Raw genomic sequence first — 17,331 nt, forward strand, 5'->3', positions numbered from 1 at the left:
TATCTGCAGTCATGTGCTGATACCAGAAAACTTACCTCCTGCTGCCAGAGCAAAGTGGCATCAACCTGGTGGCTTAACGGCTACGTTTCTGTTCTTTCTACATTTTTTTTTTAAATTTTATTTTATACAGGGTCTCTCTGTACCTCTGACTGTACCGGAACTCACTGATATAGACCAGGCTGGCCTTGAACTCACAGAGTCCACATGTATCTACCTTCCCAGTGATGGGGTTAAGGGTATGCTCCACCAATGTCCAGCTTGAATTTACTCTTAAGGGAAGGGATAATGATATGGTACATCTTTGTTCTTTACTAGAAATCCCATGCTAAGCAATACTCTTGTAAGGTTTCAATAGTTATCTATTACTGACATTCAAGCAGTGCACAGTGTCCCGTCGCCACCAGGTCAGAGTTACGACAAAGGTGTCCCCCTCTGCCGTCATCAAATGTCCTGTATTTCCAAGCCTGATTCTACAAGCTGCTGATTCTGAAGGATGGGTCCATCCCCAATGACTTTCTTTTGTTGTATTTGGAAGGCTGGAAAGACGGCTCAGTGGTTAAAAGCACTGGCTACTCTTGCAGAGGACCCAGATTCAATTCTCAGCATCCACGGGGCGGTTCACAACCATCTGTAATTCTAGTTCCAGTGCCGCCTTCTGGCCTTCTCAGGCACCAGGCAGGCACCCGGTGCACATACATGCAGGCAAAACACCCACATAAAATAAAATGAGTCTGAAAGTTTTACTTAAAAGATAATTTAAAAAAATTAGTGTGTGTGTGTGTGTGTGTGTGTGTGTGTGTGTGCGCGTGTGCACAAACCTAAGGAGGCCACAGAACACAGGACACCCCACGGGATTTCCTGCTGGGGTTACATGCAGTTCTAAGGTGTGAGATATGGGAACTGAACTCGAGTACCACAAGTAGCAAGAGTAACACACAGTGCTGCTAACCAGCTGAGCTGTCTCCAGTCCCTACAGATACATTGCCTTGTGGGTCCAGAGGCCAGAACGCTGATGACAGTGACAGACTGAAGTCAAGGTATCCGAAGGGCTGGCGGATTTGTGGGGGCTCAAGAGGAATGTGCTTCCTTGTTTTACTGGTTTCTGAAAGCTGCCTGGACTCCCTGGCTTATTGGCCCCTTCCCTTTAAAACCAGCAAGGGCTGAGCTTTGCCTCTAGCCTCTCTGGCTCTTCCTCCTTTTAGAATGCCTTTCTTCCCCTAACCTTCCTCTGAGGTTCCCTGAAATTAAACTGGAACTCCCAGAATAGAAAGGGTGGCCGCCTATCTAAAGGGCCGTTTCTTGAGCATGTCTACATTTTCTCACGTAAAGTCAAATATTCACAGGCATACACACATTGGACTAGTGAATGAACTTCTGGGATGTCCTTAGTCTGTCACCGTCATTAGGTTAGGGTCCCCCGAGGCCAGTACTCACAGTGATGCTGAAGGTACAGTCTAGCTCAGTCTCCTGATGTCTGCTGGACTTGCATGACCAGAATGACACAGAGCAAGTTCACAGCCAGTCCCCCTGTCCTAGTCAGACAAGCCATTCTCGGTAGTAAGCGGAGGGGCGGTCAGGGCAAGGCAAGGCTGTGGTGTTTGTCCTCATGGTATCTGATTTCAGGTCATGGTCTGATCTCCAGTGTTCCTGACGTCTGGGCAGTGTAGAGAGCTGAGTCCCAGACGTCTAGGTGTACAGCTTTGAAAGGTAATATGAATGCCAATACTGCAGACTTTCATACACACCCAGGAAAGGCGAGAATTGTATCCCCCCCATCAATTTCCCCTCTGTAAAATACAAGACCACTTAGAAGTTGATCAAGGTGTACAGACAGCTGCTCTCCTGAGCATCCTCAGGATGTGTACCATCTCATCCTTGCACTACAAGCTGGCCTAAGACGGACGGGATTGCAGAATGTGAAGAGATGGTTCACCATCACCAAAGGGCTAAGGAGGAGCAAAGCTCAGACCACGTCCTATGAAGACTCTAAGGCCATGCAGGTGAGCTGCACCCCTCAGCCCAGCTCCAGCTCAGTGACACTTTCTTGGTAACGGCTTGAGGGTCCCTGATGCTGTTTCCGGTGCAAATTAGAAGCCAGGCTGGACAGGTCATGTTCACCTGTGTAACGGGGTTCTGGAAACTGAGACACCGTCTGCAGTCCACGCCAGTGTTCTAGAGTCACTGGCCCTGTCCATGCCCACATGTGTACCACAGATGCAGAGCCCTAACTGTCCCCACCCATTCCCGACACCAGCTGCTCTGAACCCTCCCACTCACTCTCACACGCCCCCACAGGCCCCCAGGGAGTCACCAGTCCGCTGCCAGTATCTGGGGGAGGACCTGAGATGCTGCCTGGAGGAAGGTGCTGGAAACTTAAGTCAAGCAGGCAGGGACCGTTAACAGCTGTTGCAGAGAACCCTTAAAACACAAACGAATCTCAAAAAGGAAGTACTTGTAAAACCTGCTATCTTGACCTATGATGGCTTTTCTGAAGAGGCTCTCTTAAAGATGACAGCTCACACCAGTCACCTCAGCCCACAGGACGCATTGTGTTTCATTGTTTCATTCTCCAGGGGTGGCTTTGACACAGACACTCCACCCCTCCCACAGACACCCCTAACAGGCCACAAAGTGCGGGGTGGGGGCGGGCTGTGCACACGCGAGCACACACAGACGTACTGCCTCTCCTGAGACGCTTTGCTCAGGTGACAGTGTATTTGCCCTTCCGCCCCAGGGACCACACTTTCTCTGGGGCAGGCAGGCTCCACCAGGCTACTTACTGCAAGAAAACTCTCCCAACATCACCTGGCCCCGCCCAACACCACCAGTCACGTGAGCGGGTAGCACGTGGTGAGGAACTTCACCTTTTCTTTCTTCCTACCCACAGCTGCAGGACAGCTGGTGGGGGTGGGGCGGGGCGGATGTGGCCCAAAAGGGGGTGGGGTTTTCTCACCTTCATACCTCATCCGGTTCCAACCCCCGCCCCCCCAACCATGAAGGCCTTTTGGGATTCCTTTAACAGGCTATATTGCAGTAAGAGAACATTAGATAGGCCCTGAGGGCGCTGCTCCGCTCAGCCCCACTGTCAGCCAGACCTCCTTCACCTACAACAATTTCGTACATGGTGGTCTCCTCTGCAAACGCCTCTGCTCGCTCTGGGTCTCTATTTCTTTGTGTGTCTTCCTCTGTCTCTGTCTTTGTCTCTCTCTCTCTCTGAAATAGGGTCTCACTATATAACCCTGGCCAGCCTGGAACTCATGGTGTAGACCAGGCTGGCCTCTGGCTCACAGGCTACATCTGTGCCTGCCTCTGCCTCCTGATTTCTAAGATTGAAGGTGTGTCCCAACACTTGACTCAAGAGGCCATGTTCTCTGGGGATGAACGAGGGGGCAATGTTTGGACTGTATGCGTGTGTGTGTGCGCTGGGAAGTGAGGCCAGACCATCATACTCCCGTGTTCCATGGAGCTACACCTCCAGACCCCAGGACCTCTAACGGAAGAATTACAACAAGGGGGCATTTCTTTGCCTCACTTCAGCCTAGGAAACCATGGCCACCCCTTTTTCTTTTTTAAGTTTTATTTTGTTTTTATGTATATGAGTGTTTTGCTTGTATGCATGTCTGTATACTATGTGCCGGGCCGATGACTGAGGGGGTCACAGATGATTGTGAATGGCCATGTGGGTGCTGGGAATGGAACCATTATTCTTAACCACTGAGCTATCTCTCCAACCCACCGCATCCCTTCTTGAAATCCACGCCCACAGTTTCCTTTCATCCCTCCTAGAAGGGATGGGTGGACTAAGGTTGCTCCAGGTTAGCCCTTCAACGCAGCCCAGAGCTGCTCCTGAACCACTGCCGAGTGGACACTGAACCCTGATGTGGCTCTGATGTGGGGACACAGAGGATGCCACAGATTGTAAAGGGAAGGACGGAAGCAGACACCTGGTCACAGGTGTGATCAGGAAGACAGCAGGAAAAAGGTGTGAAGTGGGGAATCTGGGTGTTCACAGAGGAAAACCAGGGTGGGTGTTCCTGGCTCGCTTGTGTCCTCAAACAAGCCGTCACACTCCCAGGAATGGTTTCTAGGTTCAGCAAGCAGGAGAGGAGTTAGGCTCACCCCAGAAGTGCTCCATGCTAAACGGGAGACACAAGCCTTATGTAAGCTACCAAACTAAGCACCCCATCCTGCTAAGTCATGGGCCTACTGGAACCCCCAGAACGAGGAGGAGCTAAGGTTCCAGGGTAGGAACCCGCAAACTGATGGTTGAGGATGAAGCTGCAATCTGGAGCAGAGATGGGGACGTGCCCTGGGTCAGCTGAGAACAAAGGAGTCCCAAGTATACATTGATAGATCTCAGTAAATGGCGGTCAGGAGGGGAGTGGCCAACCAGGGAACATACAGGACTGGTCAGGAGGGGAGTGGCCAACCAGGGAACATACAGGACTGTGTGGATCTTAAGTACTGTGGAGGCCAAAGTGAGTCTAGGATATATGGGGAGGGGCGCTGGCTGAACACAGGTCCAGGCTAGCTTCAACACCTGTGTTTTGGACCTCCATGGACCTCCGTGGCTCTTCGTGGCCCTCTGTGTCCCTCAGTGTCCCTCTGGCTTCAACCCGGGGATCTCTTCTGCTTCGTTGAGTCCATCTGCCAGAAGCCTTCCTCTTTTTTGGTTTGGGGTCACACTGCAAAGCACTGAGCCTTACAGTCACAGAGAGAACTCAATGCCTGAGGGAGGAGAGTGGCCAGGGAGGTGTGGGCCAGTGGATTAGCTGAAAGACCTTTGGCAGAAGCGCCAAATGCCATGGCTGACGCCATCACCTACGCAGACCTGCGCTTTGTGAAGGTGCCCTTGAAGAACAGCGTCTCTAATCACCTCGGACAGGGTAAGTCCTGCACATCGCTGCCCTCCTTCATACTTCACCTCCATTCCAGACCTCATTCCTGACCCCTTCTTGGGACCTTTCCTCTTCAGACTGTGAGGCTTACGAGGATGGAGAACTCACCTACGAGAATGTGCAAGTGTCTCCAGTCCCAGGAGGGGCATCAGGCTTGGCTTCCTCTACCCTAGTGGACAAAGCAGGTATGGAGGCCCAGGGATGTGTTTAGGATGGGCGCCTTTATCTGGGGAGTGAAGAGCAGTCTTGGAGAAAGTGGCAGGGCCCTTCTTGAGGACAAGTTCTCTGAGAGCCAGGGGCAAGATGAATGGTCCCAGGAGGGTCCTCGCGGTAAACTGGGGGCAGGATCAGGGCAGCAGGGTGCGAGATGGGTGGGGAACAAGAGTGGGAAGAGGAATGAGAGTCACGACCCTGAGGAAATGATAAGGAAAGGAGGACCCAGGAGAGAAATGAGGGATATGAGGGGAGTGTGACGAAGGCAATGCAAAAAGGGCTTCCGGGTGAGGACCTCCCTGTGTGGCAGTTGTGAGGAGCAAGCAGGAGCTGAGCAGGGTCCATCCGCAAAACCAACAAAGGCGACAGAGACATGAGTCCAAGGGCGGCAGAGGAAGTACCGAGAGTGATTGTCCCACTGCACTTAGTCCAGGACAGGCCAAGGTCGCAGCATGGTGTGATACTGGGGAGAAGGGAGGTTACCGGGACTTTCCACCCTCACTTCGGACGCTCCCCTTCGGCAGGCGTCAGGTCAGAGCAGCCAGCTGCATCCTGGAGCCCCGTGAAGTCGCCCGCTGTAGGGTGGATTTCCCGTTGTGCGTATCCCCACCCCCACCCAACCCCCGCAGCGCACCCGCGGATGCCGGGCAGAGATGCCAAACTTCATCCCGGAGGGGTGGGGCTGGCTTAAGCCCTGTGTTACTCTTTCTGGAAATGAGCCTTTGGGACTTCAACGACAGCTCAGCCACTCCACAACTTACCTCATCTCTCTAGTGGTTGTTTGCACCTGGAGTCAATCCGTATCACAAGTCCCTGGGATGGCCCCTAGTCACATGACTCCAGGTCCCTTTCCCTGTATGAAATTTAGCTCCTTCTGTCAGGTAACGCCCCCTCAATCCTTTTCACCAGTTACGATCCCCAGCTCTTATTCCCTGACTGACAAAGCCCACTTTAGGAGTGCTTCCCATCCTCTCCGCATCTCAATGAGTATATTCTGCCCTGAGACTGACTGCCTCTCACCCCTGTCCCTTAAGGTCACGCAGTCGGCTTGCAATACTTCTTGCTGGGCCTTGTCCTGGCCTGTCTGATGTTAGGGGTGGCTGCCATCTGCCTAGGAGTTCGCTGTGAGTATGGGTACCCCACTCCCCACTCATTCTAAACATCTCTTCTCTCCCCCTACTTGGTCTTTCATGGGGAAGGCTCAAAGACACTGTCCCGACATCCTTGGCTTTTGGGTCTGGTTTCCAGCCAGGTCTGTCCTGGAGTGTCCTGCGTTCCTAAATTATCCTTACCCGGTTAGGAGTTCCTTAAACACTGGCCACCTAGATCTTAAATTCAGCACATTATACAAGAAGTTACAAGAAGCAGAAAAGGTTGATACTACAGTCTTAGAGTACCAGCTGGAAGACGTATCCTCAGTCTCCCTTCTCCCCGGCCGAGGTTCTTCATATGTAGCCCAGGCTGGCCTCGAACTTGCTATCCTACTATCTCAGCCTTCCCTAGGCAGGGATACGGGTGTGCGTTGCTACACCCAACCAGTCTCTTCTATGGCCAACCAGATCTGCAGGTGTCTCAGCAATTCCAGCAGGTAACCAGGATTTTGGAAGCCACCAACAGTAGCTTGCAGCAGCAGCTCAAGCAGAAGACAGATCAGCTGGAGCAGAAGGAGGGGGATCTGCAGGAGTCTCGGACAGAGCTGTCCCTGAGTCAGGACGCTTTACAGGAGAAGCAGAAGATCCATGAGGTCACGGAGCAGCAGCTACAGGCCTGCCAGTCTGAGGGACAGAGGACCAAGGAGAACTTGGAAAGGGAGGAGCAGCAGAGGAGGAACTTGAACCAGAGGCTGGTCAACATGCAGGACACACTGAGGCGCACTCTTTCCTGTTCCTCAGGTATCTGCTCTGGGATCAGGGAGGTGGGGCGGATGGCCTGTGAGGGACGGACTGAATCCGGGAGTCTCTAGTGGCCGGTCCGCCCAGAGCTCAGTGAGTAGTTCAGGAAAGGGGCTGTGAGCCAGAGCAGGGACTGATCTGGGCCGTGACTTGGTTATTGAGAAGGACCAAGCTGAACGCTGGGTTTAGGGGGAATGCACTCAGCTCTATGGTGGATCATGTAGCGGGGAAAGAAGTACTCTCCATAGATCCCGTATCACATTGTCCAAATCGCTTTCTGACCCAGAGGCATCTAGATGCTTCCGCCAAACTGAGACAGCAAGATTGCAGGCACACACGCATGGCTCTCATTTCCGTACGCTCCTGTTCTGTGTGCGTGCGTGAGAGCGTGCATTCGCGGGTGCCTTTTCTCTTCCTCTCCCCTCCCCACCCCTGTGTGTGCCATTGCAGATTAGTTTCTGAGATAGAATCTCTCCACTCAACCCCGAGCACGGCCGTGATCAGCTCTGCTTTTCCTATGGGTGCTGGGTACCTTAACTAAAGTCCTCACGCTTTTGTGGCAAACACATTAGCTGCTGAGCCATCTCCCAGCCCCTCTCCTTAACCGTCTTATTTTCCATGACTTTCAGTCCCTCGCCATTCCCATAGCTACACTTCAGACCTTGACATACCATGGTGCTCATCTGTCCACAGCTGGATGTAGACCTCTACTCTGGTTGCAGCTACCCAGCCCAACAGGGCTCTCTACACTTCTCCAGCCTCCCCAAGGCATCCAGCCTGTGGAGTCCCAGTTTTCTTTCCTCCCAACAGCCCTCTCTTACCCTTGCTTCTCTCCCTATCTGTCTTTGGTTCCAGGGTCTATTACCCAATCACTTACTCTTTTGTTCCCTGGTTCTGGTACACTAGACTGATTAAAAACTCAACCCTGGATGAATCCAGCTGACAACGTAGTCTAGGCGTACATCAGGTGTGACCCATTGTACAAATGACATCTTGGTGCCACTGAGGCTCTGCTCTGCAGCAGCCAGCGTGTTTTCCACAGAGACTCCTTCCCCACTGCTTTTCCAGCATGTTCAGTGGGTGCCACCACCATCAGCTCATCAGAAGGGTTCCACCAATTCCACCTGGGCATTTGTGTTCTGCAGATCCCGATCTTTTTAGGACAACTGCCACCGCTGGGTGTTCTTCTTAACTACCCTCACCTGACCCAAAGGAGGACAATCTTCACAATGGCACCAATTCCCCCCTTGTCCACTTTCGTGTGTCTGTGTTGCATGTGTATATGTATGCATGCATTTGTGTGTGCACAGGTCGATGCAGAGATTCATCCTTGATTGCTCGTCTACTTTATTCATTGAGGCAGGATCTCTCAATCAAACCCAGAGTGCATCAATATGACTATAGCCAGCTTTCTGTGGGGGATTCTCTGACATGCTTTCCAAGGCAGGTCAGATAGAATGGCGGCCACTCACCTGGTACTCACTTGGGGTCTTAGTGACTTTTCTACCGCTGTGACTAAACACCAAGACCAAGGCAACCTTGGGTCTGTGGTTTCAGCAGGTCAGAGTCCATGATGGCAGAGCAAACACACGGCAACAGGAACAGCTAAGAGCTCATAGCTTCCTTCTCAAGTGGGAGACAGAGAGAGCACGTGGGAGCAGGAGTCTTCTGAAGCCTATCAAAGCCTGCCTCCACTGACACACCTCCTTCCACAGGCCACACCTCCTAGTCCTTCCCAAACAGTCCCACCAACTGGGGACCAAACACTCAAATATATGCGCCTATGAGAGCCATTCTGTTGAAGCCACCACATTCAGGTTTCTGGGGAAATCCTAAAAACCCATAAATCTGACCATGCTGTCCCAGCCAGGCCATGCCATTCTAATTAGTTATCTAAGCAGTGATGGATAACACACTCCAGTACGTGCACAGACATGAGATGTGGACAGAGAGAGCAAAACTCCTCTATGCAAAATCCAACATTATTTTTCTCTTCCTCATAATGTAACAAAAGAATCCTGAGTCAGACATGGTGACCACACACGTAACTTCAGCATTTAGGAAGCTAAGGCAAGAGGATGAGGAATTTGAGCCCAGCCTAGGCTCTCACTCTCTTCAAGTCAGTCACACCAAATCAAAAAAACTTTAAGTCACAAAGCAGATCAATAGGGGAAGTGTGATGGAGACATGAGAAAATGTAGATAGGAGAGGGGGGAATAGGGAACGCTTCCTGAGTGATGGAGTGAGGACTGATGGATCAAATGGAAATAGGAAAGGTGACTGGGGTCAAGAGCAGAGTGGAGTGTGGGATGTTAAGGAGGATGTTTATCCTTTAAAGTTATCCTGGAAATCAACAGTGTCTTTAAGTGGAAATATGAAAATGGATAGTGTTCATAACTTCAGAAAAAGGAGAACCAAGTCTGTCTGCTTATGGGAGTTGTGGCAAGAGATGTTGCCAGGGGCTGAGGAGTGAGGCAAAACTTTGAATGTGCAGTGGAGATGTGTTAAGGAGTAAATGGAATGAATGAATGAATGAATGAATGAATGAGTGAGTGAATGAGAGTCCTTTGACCAATGTGGAAGCCCAGGCAAGGTTGGCCAGTGTTAGGGCAGATTTGAACCTTTCAGAAGCCAGGGACAGGCTCCATTAAAATAAGCTTCCTATATCATTAAGAAGTACAACATTTCCCGAAAAGGCAAAAAGCTTGCAAAGATGAAGGGCTAAAGTTGATGAAGATATCAGAGTAGACCTGAGGGACTACTGTTAGCAACCAGCTGACCAACTGGTCACCTTACTCCAAGTGTGGTTGTCATATTCCTTCTGCTTTGTAGACACCTGCTGTCCACTGGGATGGACACAGCACGAGGGAAGATGCTTTTACATCTCACACACTCTCAGGAGTTGGCAAGAGAGCCAGAAATACTGCACATCTCTGTCCTCCCAACTGGCTACTTTAGTCAAAGAACCGGATAAGTATCCTTATCAAGTGAGTATGCCCTTCTCCATATCCTGAAGTGGGTGCCACAGGTAAAGGGAGGTGTGTCATTGAGTCAGTGCACGGCTGCCACATGCCATGGTTTGCATTGCTTCCCCGTGACAGATATGGACAGTCACACCATTTGCCAGGAGATGAGCCACTGGCTTCGGCATCCTCTCAGTCTTGTGTTGTCCCATGGCTCCTATTGCTTAGCACTGGTGAGAGGTGAATCCTGAGCCGTCTCAACTTTAGTGTGTGCCGTGCTGGCCTGCCCTTGCCTCTCAGGGGAGTGGGGCCAGACCCGGACGCTCCATTGCCTGAGACCTGAAGTTCAGACTGACTCCATTCCAGATTCTTACTCAGCTGAGAGGCGAAATGGAGAGTGGGCTGTATCTGGCAGCCCTGCAAGGATCAGGAGCAATTAATTCATGTACTAAATGGGCAAGGTCTCTTGCTAAGTAAACTCATAGGCCTCCTAGCGTGTCCCCATTTTGTTCCACATTCTCACTACTTTTCACACACCTCTCTGAATCCCCTCAGGTCTCTCTGCCCAATGGCTTAGGGAAGTTGCTAACTGATTCAAAGTCATATTGGATCCAGCATCCAAAATATACTGTAGGATACTACAGGTAAGTTGGGAAGATTTGGGGGTATTGTCAGTCTCTCATAAAGCTGTAATATTTCTTCCCTAAGCCCTGCTTCCAAAACTCTTCCACAAATCAGCGTTGTAATTTGTTTCTTCTACTTAAATGTTTAAGATGTCTTGATTAAAAAAAAAAAAGTGTGTTGAGGAGGGGTGCCATGTGGCAGGCAGGAGTCAGTTCTCTCCTGCCATGTGGTCCTCAGGGACTACTCTTGGGTCACTGGGCTTAGTGCCTTGACCTGCTAAGTCTTCGCATCGACCTGCACTCTTATTCCACATTCCACCCACAGCACCTGGAGGGCTCTAGCACATACTTAAGAAAGTTGCAATGGCATATTCCTGTAATCCTAGCACCTAGGAGGTTGAGGTAGGACTGGGAGTTAAGGCCAGCCTGTGCCACACAGCAAGACTCCCCTTCTCAAAAAAACAAAAACAGCCAGGCGGTGGTGGCGCACACCTTTTAATACCAGCATTTAGGCCGGGCAATGGTGGCGCACGCCTTTAATCCCAGCACTCGGGAGGCAGAGGCAGGCGGATCTCTGTGAGTTCGAGACCAGCCTGGTCTACATAGCTAGTTCCAGNCATATTCCTGTAATCCTAGCACCTAGGAGGTTGAGGTAGGACTGGGAGTTAAGGCCAGCCTGTGCCACACAGCAAGACTCCCCTTCTCAAAAAAAAACAAAAACAGCCAGGCGGTGGTGGTGCATGCCTTTTAATACCAGCATTTGGGAGGCAGAGACAAGTGGATCTCTGTGAGTTTGAGGCCAGCCTGGTCCACAGAACAAGTTCCAGGACAGGCTCCAAAGCCACAGAGAAACCCTGTCTTGAAAAACAAAACAAAACCCAAAACAAAAAAGGAATTACTAGGTTGAGGTCTGTGTCATCTGTCACAGCCAGTGAGAAGTGCTGCTGACCTTGAACTCTCTAAGCCTTGACAAGCTGCCCAAACTGCAGCTGCGCTTGCTTAGCCCACGCCAACTGGGCCACTAGAACTGCCCCAAGCAGAGAGCAGCAGAATGAGGCGCTGTGGCTACTTCACTTCCCATGATTTTGAGACGGTCCTGTCTTACTGTGTAGTGTGGCCTGCCTGTCTACTGGGTTTAAGGCATTAAAGGCATACGCCAGTGAACCCATCTCCTTAGGTGGAGTTTTCATCTTTTATGACTTTGGTAAGCTTTCTTCCATGGCCTTAAGGGCTGTTTGAGCTGAAGTTCAGAAACCTGAACAAAGAATAAGGGGAAAGGAGGGGATCAGAGTGTATCCCAATTCTACTTGCCGTATCCTATACAATCTTACAGATCGTCTGTATCTTATTCTCAAAGCTCATATTGTAGGAAGATAGAGAAATGGCGTGAATCATGGCAAAGATCTTCCTCACAGTGTACAGACTCTTATCCTTGCATTTGTGAGCTGGAAGCTTTCCGGTTTCCTGACGGGGATCACCTGCACTGAAACAGGTAAGCACGAGGGATGGAGAGCGGGCATAGTTGTGTGCATGGGGTTCAGAGGCCCAGAGGACAGGGAAAATCTGTTCCCAAATTTGTCACATGCACAATCTCCAGTGGCTCAGTCTGCTTATGTAGGGCCAGGCTAGGCAGGGAAAGGGGACAGGTACATCGTGAACAGGGGAGCGGGAAGACAGGGTGAACTGGACGAGGGTTAGTGACAGTCACCTAGAGCTCGCTGCTGCTTTATTTTTCCAAACACAGGAACAAGAGCTTGTGACCTACATCCTTAACCTGTGGCCTGCGATTCCTCAAGCATTCCCTCACTCTCGGACATGCTCAGCTGAGGGCTGATCCTGGCCTGGCAACCTGCTGCCTGCTTCAAAGTCACCCAGAAACTGGACTATTCCTGGGAAGGGAGTGGACTTGGCCTCCCTTAAGAACTTCCCAAACCGGAGATGGGTCAGGGGAGGAGGGCGAACCGCTGAGTGGATGGATGGCCCGGAGCCAGCCAGGCAGTTTTATTGAAATATTTTTAAATAATTTGCACGTGTTAGTCTTGTGTGTCAGCAATGCTGTGTCTAGTTCAGTGATCCCCATGGGAAGGCGACCCAGGGGTCAGATAGGAAGTGCTCTGTCCATTGGGACCATGCTGAGGCTCCCCTAGACGGGGAGAAGAGCCAGTCAGCCCATCTGGGGCTGGCATTGTCCAGCAAGTGCACTCTGTCCTTACAGGCTATCCTGAAGGCCAAGACTGGAAGCCTGAGGTCGCAGGCCTCACTGCTAAGAGCGTGCCCCAGGCAGCTGCAGGCTGGGTGTGGGTGGCTTGGCATGGTGCCCTCGGTGGCAGAGAAGACTGCCCGCCTCACAGTTCAGGTTGCGGTAGCGGGCAACAGCTGGGGTGGGGCGGGGGCACATGGATAGGAAGCCAAAGCTGAAGGGGCCAAGGCAGCAGCCAGGGCAGGGCAGGCCCTCCTCGGGCTCCCGAGGAGCTGATGGGGGTGGCGAGGGTTCTGTCCGCTCCAGGGCTGCTGCCCGGGGAAGGCTATGCTGTGCTCGGTTCCAGGGCTCCCCAGTCCATCCTTGCGGAGAACTGACCACCACGGCAGGGGGGTTATTATTGAGGGGAGGTCCTGATCTGGGAGACCAGGGTTGAGAGGCTGAAGAACAAGTACTGATGAAGTTGTCAGTGGCCACAGCCAGAGGCAGCTGGGGAGCTGGCCCTGGGGGCTCTGGCTCGGGGCTGCTGCCCTCACACTCCATCTTTTCTTCAGCCGAGGGGCCCACGGGGGAAGGGCCAGGACCTGGCAGTGCAGTCTCCATCCGCCGGGGGAGCTCAGGGGATGAAGGTAGTGAGCGACAGCGGCGGGCAGGGGTCTCAGGCTGGACCAAGGTCTCTGGAGTAGTCACCAAGGGCAGCTGGGTAGAGGTCAGTGGTGATGGCGGTACCAGGGGCAGTGGAGTGGCCGGCTTGCAGGGTGTGTCCAGGAGTTTGATCTTGCCACCCCTGAGGTCTTCCCGCAGTGAGAAGGGGTTGACTCGTGTTAGATTGTCCCCCCAACTGGGAGGTGACTCTGGTGAAGGTGGCAGGAAGAGGTCTGACCGGCTGCGGGAGAGCCGGGGGTCTGGCCTGGGAAGTGTGGCAGAGGGACCTCCTCTTGAAACAGACCCTGTAGAAAGAAAGGTAGGTGTGTGACCCTGTTTTCTGCATCTGCTCACAAAGATTGAGGCCCTTATTTCCTAGGAAGGTGGTGGGGCAAGAGCTGAGAGAGGGTGCCCTACAGGTGCTCTGGAAGGGAGGGCTGCTATTTCCAGCTACCATTTTCCTTAGGGAAAAAAAAAAGATGTAGTCATGTCTATGTGTACTCCTGTGTGAACCATAGGATGATGGAGCTGGAGGTGGAGGTCAGAGGTCAGAGGAGACTTTCAGGACTCGGGTCCTTATGCAAGCGCCTTGACCTGATGACCAGCAGCCCCTCCCCCAGCTATCTTTCTACTTTTTCTTCCCTACCTCTGCTCCCTTGGGTTGAGAAGCCTCTCCATCCTACCCCACTTCACCTGACTCCAAGTCTTTCCAAAACCAGTAGATCCCCTCAGCCTCCTCCAGACAACTGATTCTCAGGAGAGGCAGACTTCTGTTGGGTACGGTCATGCTCACTTACCCTGATTGTACGTCAAGGGAGCCTTAGTGAGGGGCGTCTTGGAGAGGGGAGCAGGCTCAGGCAGCTGCTCCAGGATCTGCTCCAGGTGCTGGGTGATCTCAGTAAAAGGGGCACGGGTGCTGGGTTCCATCTGATGGGTAAAGACAGGGCAGCTCCACTCAAGGCTCAGGAAGAGGGGAAGTTCCCCTCCCCTTCTCACCCAGAACTTAGAAGACAACTCATGGATGGGGAGGGATGGGGTGGGGTGGGGTGGGGCGGGAAGCTTACGCTGCAGCAGTGGATGGCCAGAAGCAGGAAAGGCAGCGGGCAGTCATTTCCCACCAGTGTTCGAAAAGCAGGCACATCCAGGCCAAAGTTCTGTGGGGACAGAGGAGGAACTGCCAAGTTAGCCTTCCTTGTCGGTCTGTGCCCCCTGTGAGGACGTCAGCCTCCAGGGAGCCCTCCTTGGTTATGAGGCACCTAGTGTGGAGGTTACTTCACCTCAGTGCGGGGCAGGTAGTCAGGGTCCGCAGGTACTCGGGCAATGAGTTCACAGAGGACAATCCCAAAGGCGAAGACGTCAGCCTGGAGGTGGGAGATGGGCCATGCCAGGGGGCGGAGCTGGCAGTTATCTTGTGTTGGAAGGGTGACAGTGAGGGATATGGAGAAGGGGGAGGTCCTGAGTATTTAGTAGGCTGTTGTTGGATAGGGCTCTACTCAAGGGCTCTTACCTTTTCATCATACAGCTCTCCCCGCAACACCTCTGGAGCCATCCAGTACGGGGAGCCCACCACAGCCAACGGCTCCTTCCTTGCCCCTTCCCTGCAGAAGCAGGGCAGTCAGAACCTCCTGTTCAGATATCTCCCCCCAGGAAAAGAGGATGGGGTGAGCCCTCTCCCCACCCACAGAAAATGTCACTGTATAGGGGATCCCTGGGAGGCTTGGCGTATGAAGGGCATTCACCTCACCTATACACAGGAATCTTTTCAGCCAGTCCGAAGTCACCCACGACAGCTGTGAAGCCTCGGTCTTCCCTTCGGACCAGACAGTTCTGACACACACATAGGCATCCTCACACACCCATCATCTGCTCTCTGGTCTCCCAGTGTATACCCAAAGCCCAGTGTCCTCACCTCAACCTTCCCTCCCAGTTCTCCAACGCACCCCATTATTGCGACGTCACTCAACATTCGGTGTGACACCTCGTTCCTCAGAGCACTCCTAGCCCCCCTGTTCTTTAACAATTTCCAGCACCCTGTCACCCCAACATCCGAGCATATCTACTACCCCAGATGCCAACATCCACAGGCCGATCACGGCTTCATAGGCACAAACCCTCTTTCATTTTCCCGCCCACCTTGGCCAGCCTACCTTGGATGTGAGGTCTCGGTGAAACACACCTTTGGCATGTAGGTACCGTAGGCCTTGAGCAATGTCCAGTGCTAGGTGGAGCCTGACTGGCCAAGATAGGGGTTCTGGGGAGCTCAGCAGCTGTTCAAGGGTGCCCCCATTCATATACTGGGGACGTAGGGAAAAGAGAAGAGGAATGACTGTCAAGGCGTCAATCTGTATTCTATGTCTGCCACTCATGAGCCAGGTGACACTCACAAAGGTGAGAAGAGCCAGCCTGTGCTCTAAGGTTCCCACTTGGAGCCTAGGCTGCCACCCTGTCCATCACTGTAGCACGATGTGCAGCTAGCTATGCCAGCTAGTGCATTTAAATAAATCAGATATTCCGCCACAGTAGCTCTTGCTTTAGCCAGGCCCATGTGTGGCTGGTGGCTCCTGTGTGGGCACAGATACAAAATATCTCCATCACAGCAGAAAGCTCTACGGGTCAGGCACTGTTCTCAGGGATACACGGAATGACTAGCTGAGGATTCCGGTATGTGGTGTGCCCAAAGGAAGTTCAGGAAGCCTCCTGTTGGAGGAGGTCCCAAGGTCCCGGGTGGCTCCTATTTAATCTCCCCGCAGATCCACCAAGCCCTCTGACACTTCCACTTGGAGGTGTGGTGCCTTTCTTGGCCTACGCCTAGTTGCTTACCTCCGTAAGAGCGTGCAGCTGCCCCTGGTGCACACAGACCCCCATGAACCTGAAAGACGATGGAGAGGATAGAAGGGGTAGGCTGTGAGAGCCTGGGCTCCACCGCATCTCCCTCCTTTTCCGAGGGACCTTTCCTTTTCCCTCCTGCCCAGCAAGCTGCCCAGTAAGAGGCTAGGCCATTCACCCTAACCTGAGGATGTTAGGGTGCCGGAGCCGGTTCATCAGCTGCACCTCCCTTAGCGTGTTGCTCCGGTTACTGGGGAGCTTGTTCATCTTCAGCACCATGACTTGCCCCGACTGTCGGTGCCGAACCTGGGGGCGGCAAGGATCGGTGTGTGCCCGGCAAGTTGGGTGGCTAGCTCAAATACTGGATCTCTAACCCAGGCTCTGGGCCTCCAAGTTCTAGCATCCCGTCGAAGGCTCGGTCCCGCCCCTCTACCCTCTCGTCTGTGGGTCCTACCTTATAGACCTCAGAGAAGAAACCGGCCCCGATCTTCTCTGCGCAGTCGAAATCGTCCACACGCGCCAGGCTGGACACGGCGCTGCGGAGGGCCCGGTAGGAGGAGGGCCGGCCCCTGCCCGGGCCTCCGCCTGCGCCCCCCGGCCCCTCCCCCGGCGCCTCTCCCGGCCCGGGGCCCCGCAGTGGGGGCCGTTCTCCGGCCATGGCCGGGCCCCCAGCCCGGGCCTGCTTCACATGGCCGGGTCCCCGGGACCCGGGCAGGCCGCGCTCGCCATGGGCGCCGGCCCAGTCCGATCCCGGGTGCCGGGACTCCCGCTCCCGCCCGGAGGACGGAGGACCTGCCGAAGGTCCTGGGCCCGCCCCCGCCGCGCCGGCGAGCTGGGCCCGGTGGGACGCCGCGGCTCTCCGCTCTGCACGGGGCCTGGGCCTGGGCCTGGGCCGGGCGGCGGCGGCGCTCCGGGGCGCCGGCGGGCGGGCTCCCCGCGGGCGGAGGCGGGCGGGCGGCTGCTGCTCCGCTTCGCCGCCGGGCTCAGGCTGCGCGGCCTGCCCGGGGCGGGGCTGGGCCCGGTTAGCGTTTAACTCCTTGGAGCCCGGGCTGCGGCCCGGCCACGCCCCCT

General features: G+C 53.6%; 2 protein-coding genes across 3 annotated transcripts; one reads left to right on the forward strand and one right to left on the reverse strand.

The window, feature by feature from the left end:
• The first annotated feature begins 3,868 nt into the window (after positions 1-3,868).
• Positions 3,869-12,481, forward strand: Cd72 (CD72 molecule). Of its 2 annotated transcripts, none has more exons than XM_050156023.1 (9): positions 3,869-4,886; positions 4,976-5,083; positions 5,636-5,707; positions 6,146-6,235; positions 6,671-7,003; positions 9,836-9,990; positions 10,522-10,610; positions 11,923-12,081; positions 12,334-12,481. In XM_050156023.1, the coding sequence occupies exons 1-8, from the start codon at positions 4,805-4,807 to the stop codon at positions 12,074-12,076; spliced, it is 1,083 nt and encodes a 360-aa protein (XP_050011980.1). In that variant the 5' UTR covers positions 3,869-4,804; the 3' UTR covers positions 12,077-12,081; positions 12,334-12,481. The 2 variants fall into 2 exon arrangements, with proteins under 2 accessions (XP_050011980.1, XP_050011982.1); XM_050156025.1 differs by having other exon boundaries at positions 3,871-4,886; positions 11,947-12,081.
• A 77-nt stretch (positions 12,482-12,558) lies between these two features.
• Positions 12,559-16,933, reverse strand: Tesk1 (testis associated actin remodelling kinase 1). The gene is made up of 10 exons (XM_050156022.1): positions 16,715-16,933; positions 16,445-16,566; positions 16,255-16,303; positions 15,582-15,728; positions 15,179-15,261; positions 14,942-15,032; positions 14,712-14,795; positions 14,499-14,588; positions 14,232-14,361; positions 12,559-13,739 (listed from the first exon to the last, which is right to left on the reverse strand). The coding sequence occupies exons 1-10, from the start codon at positions 16,916-16,918 to the stop codon at positions 12,853-12,855; spliced, it is 1,887 nt and encodes a 628-aa protein (XP_050011979.1). The 5' UTR covers positions 16,919-16,933; the 3' UTR covers positions 12,559-12,852.
• Positions 16,934-17,331: the final 398 nt, after the last annotated feature.

Source organism: Alexandromys fortis, unplaced genomic scaffold (genome assembly GCF_014885135.2).
Source record: "Alexandromys fortis isolate MF-2015 unplaced genomic scaffold, M_Fortis_MF-2015_v1.1 scaffold_92, whole genome shotgun sequence".
Lineage (NCBI taxonomy): Eukaryota > Metazoa > Chordata > Mammalia > Rodentia > Cricetidae > Alexandromys > Alexandromys fortis.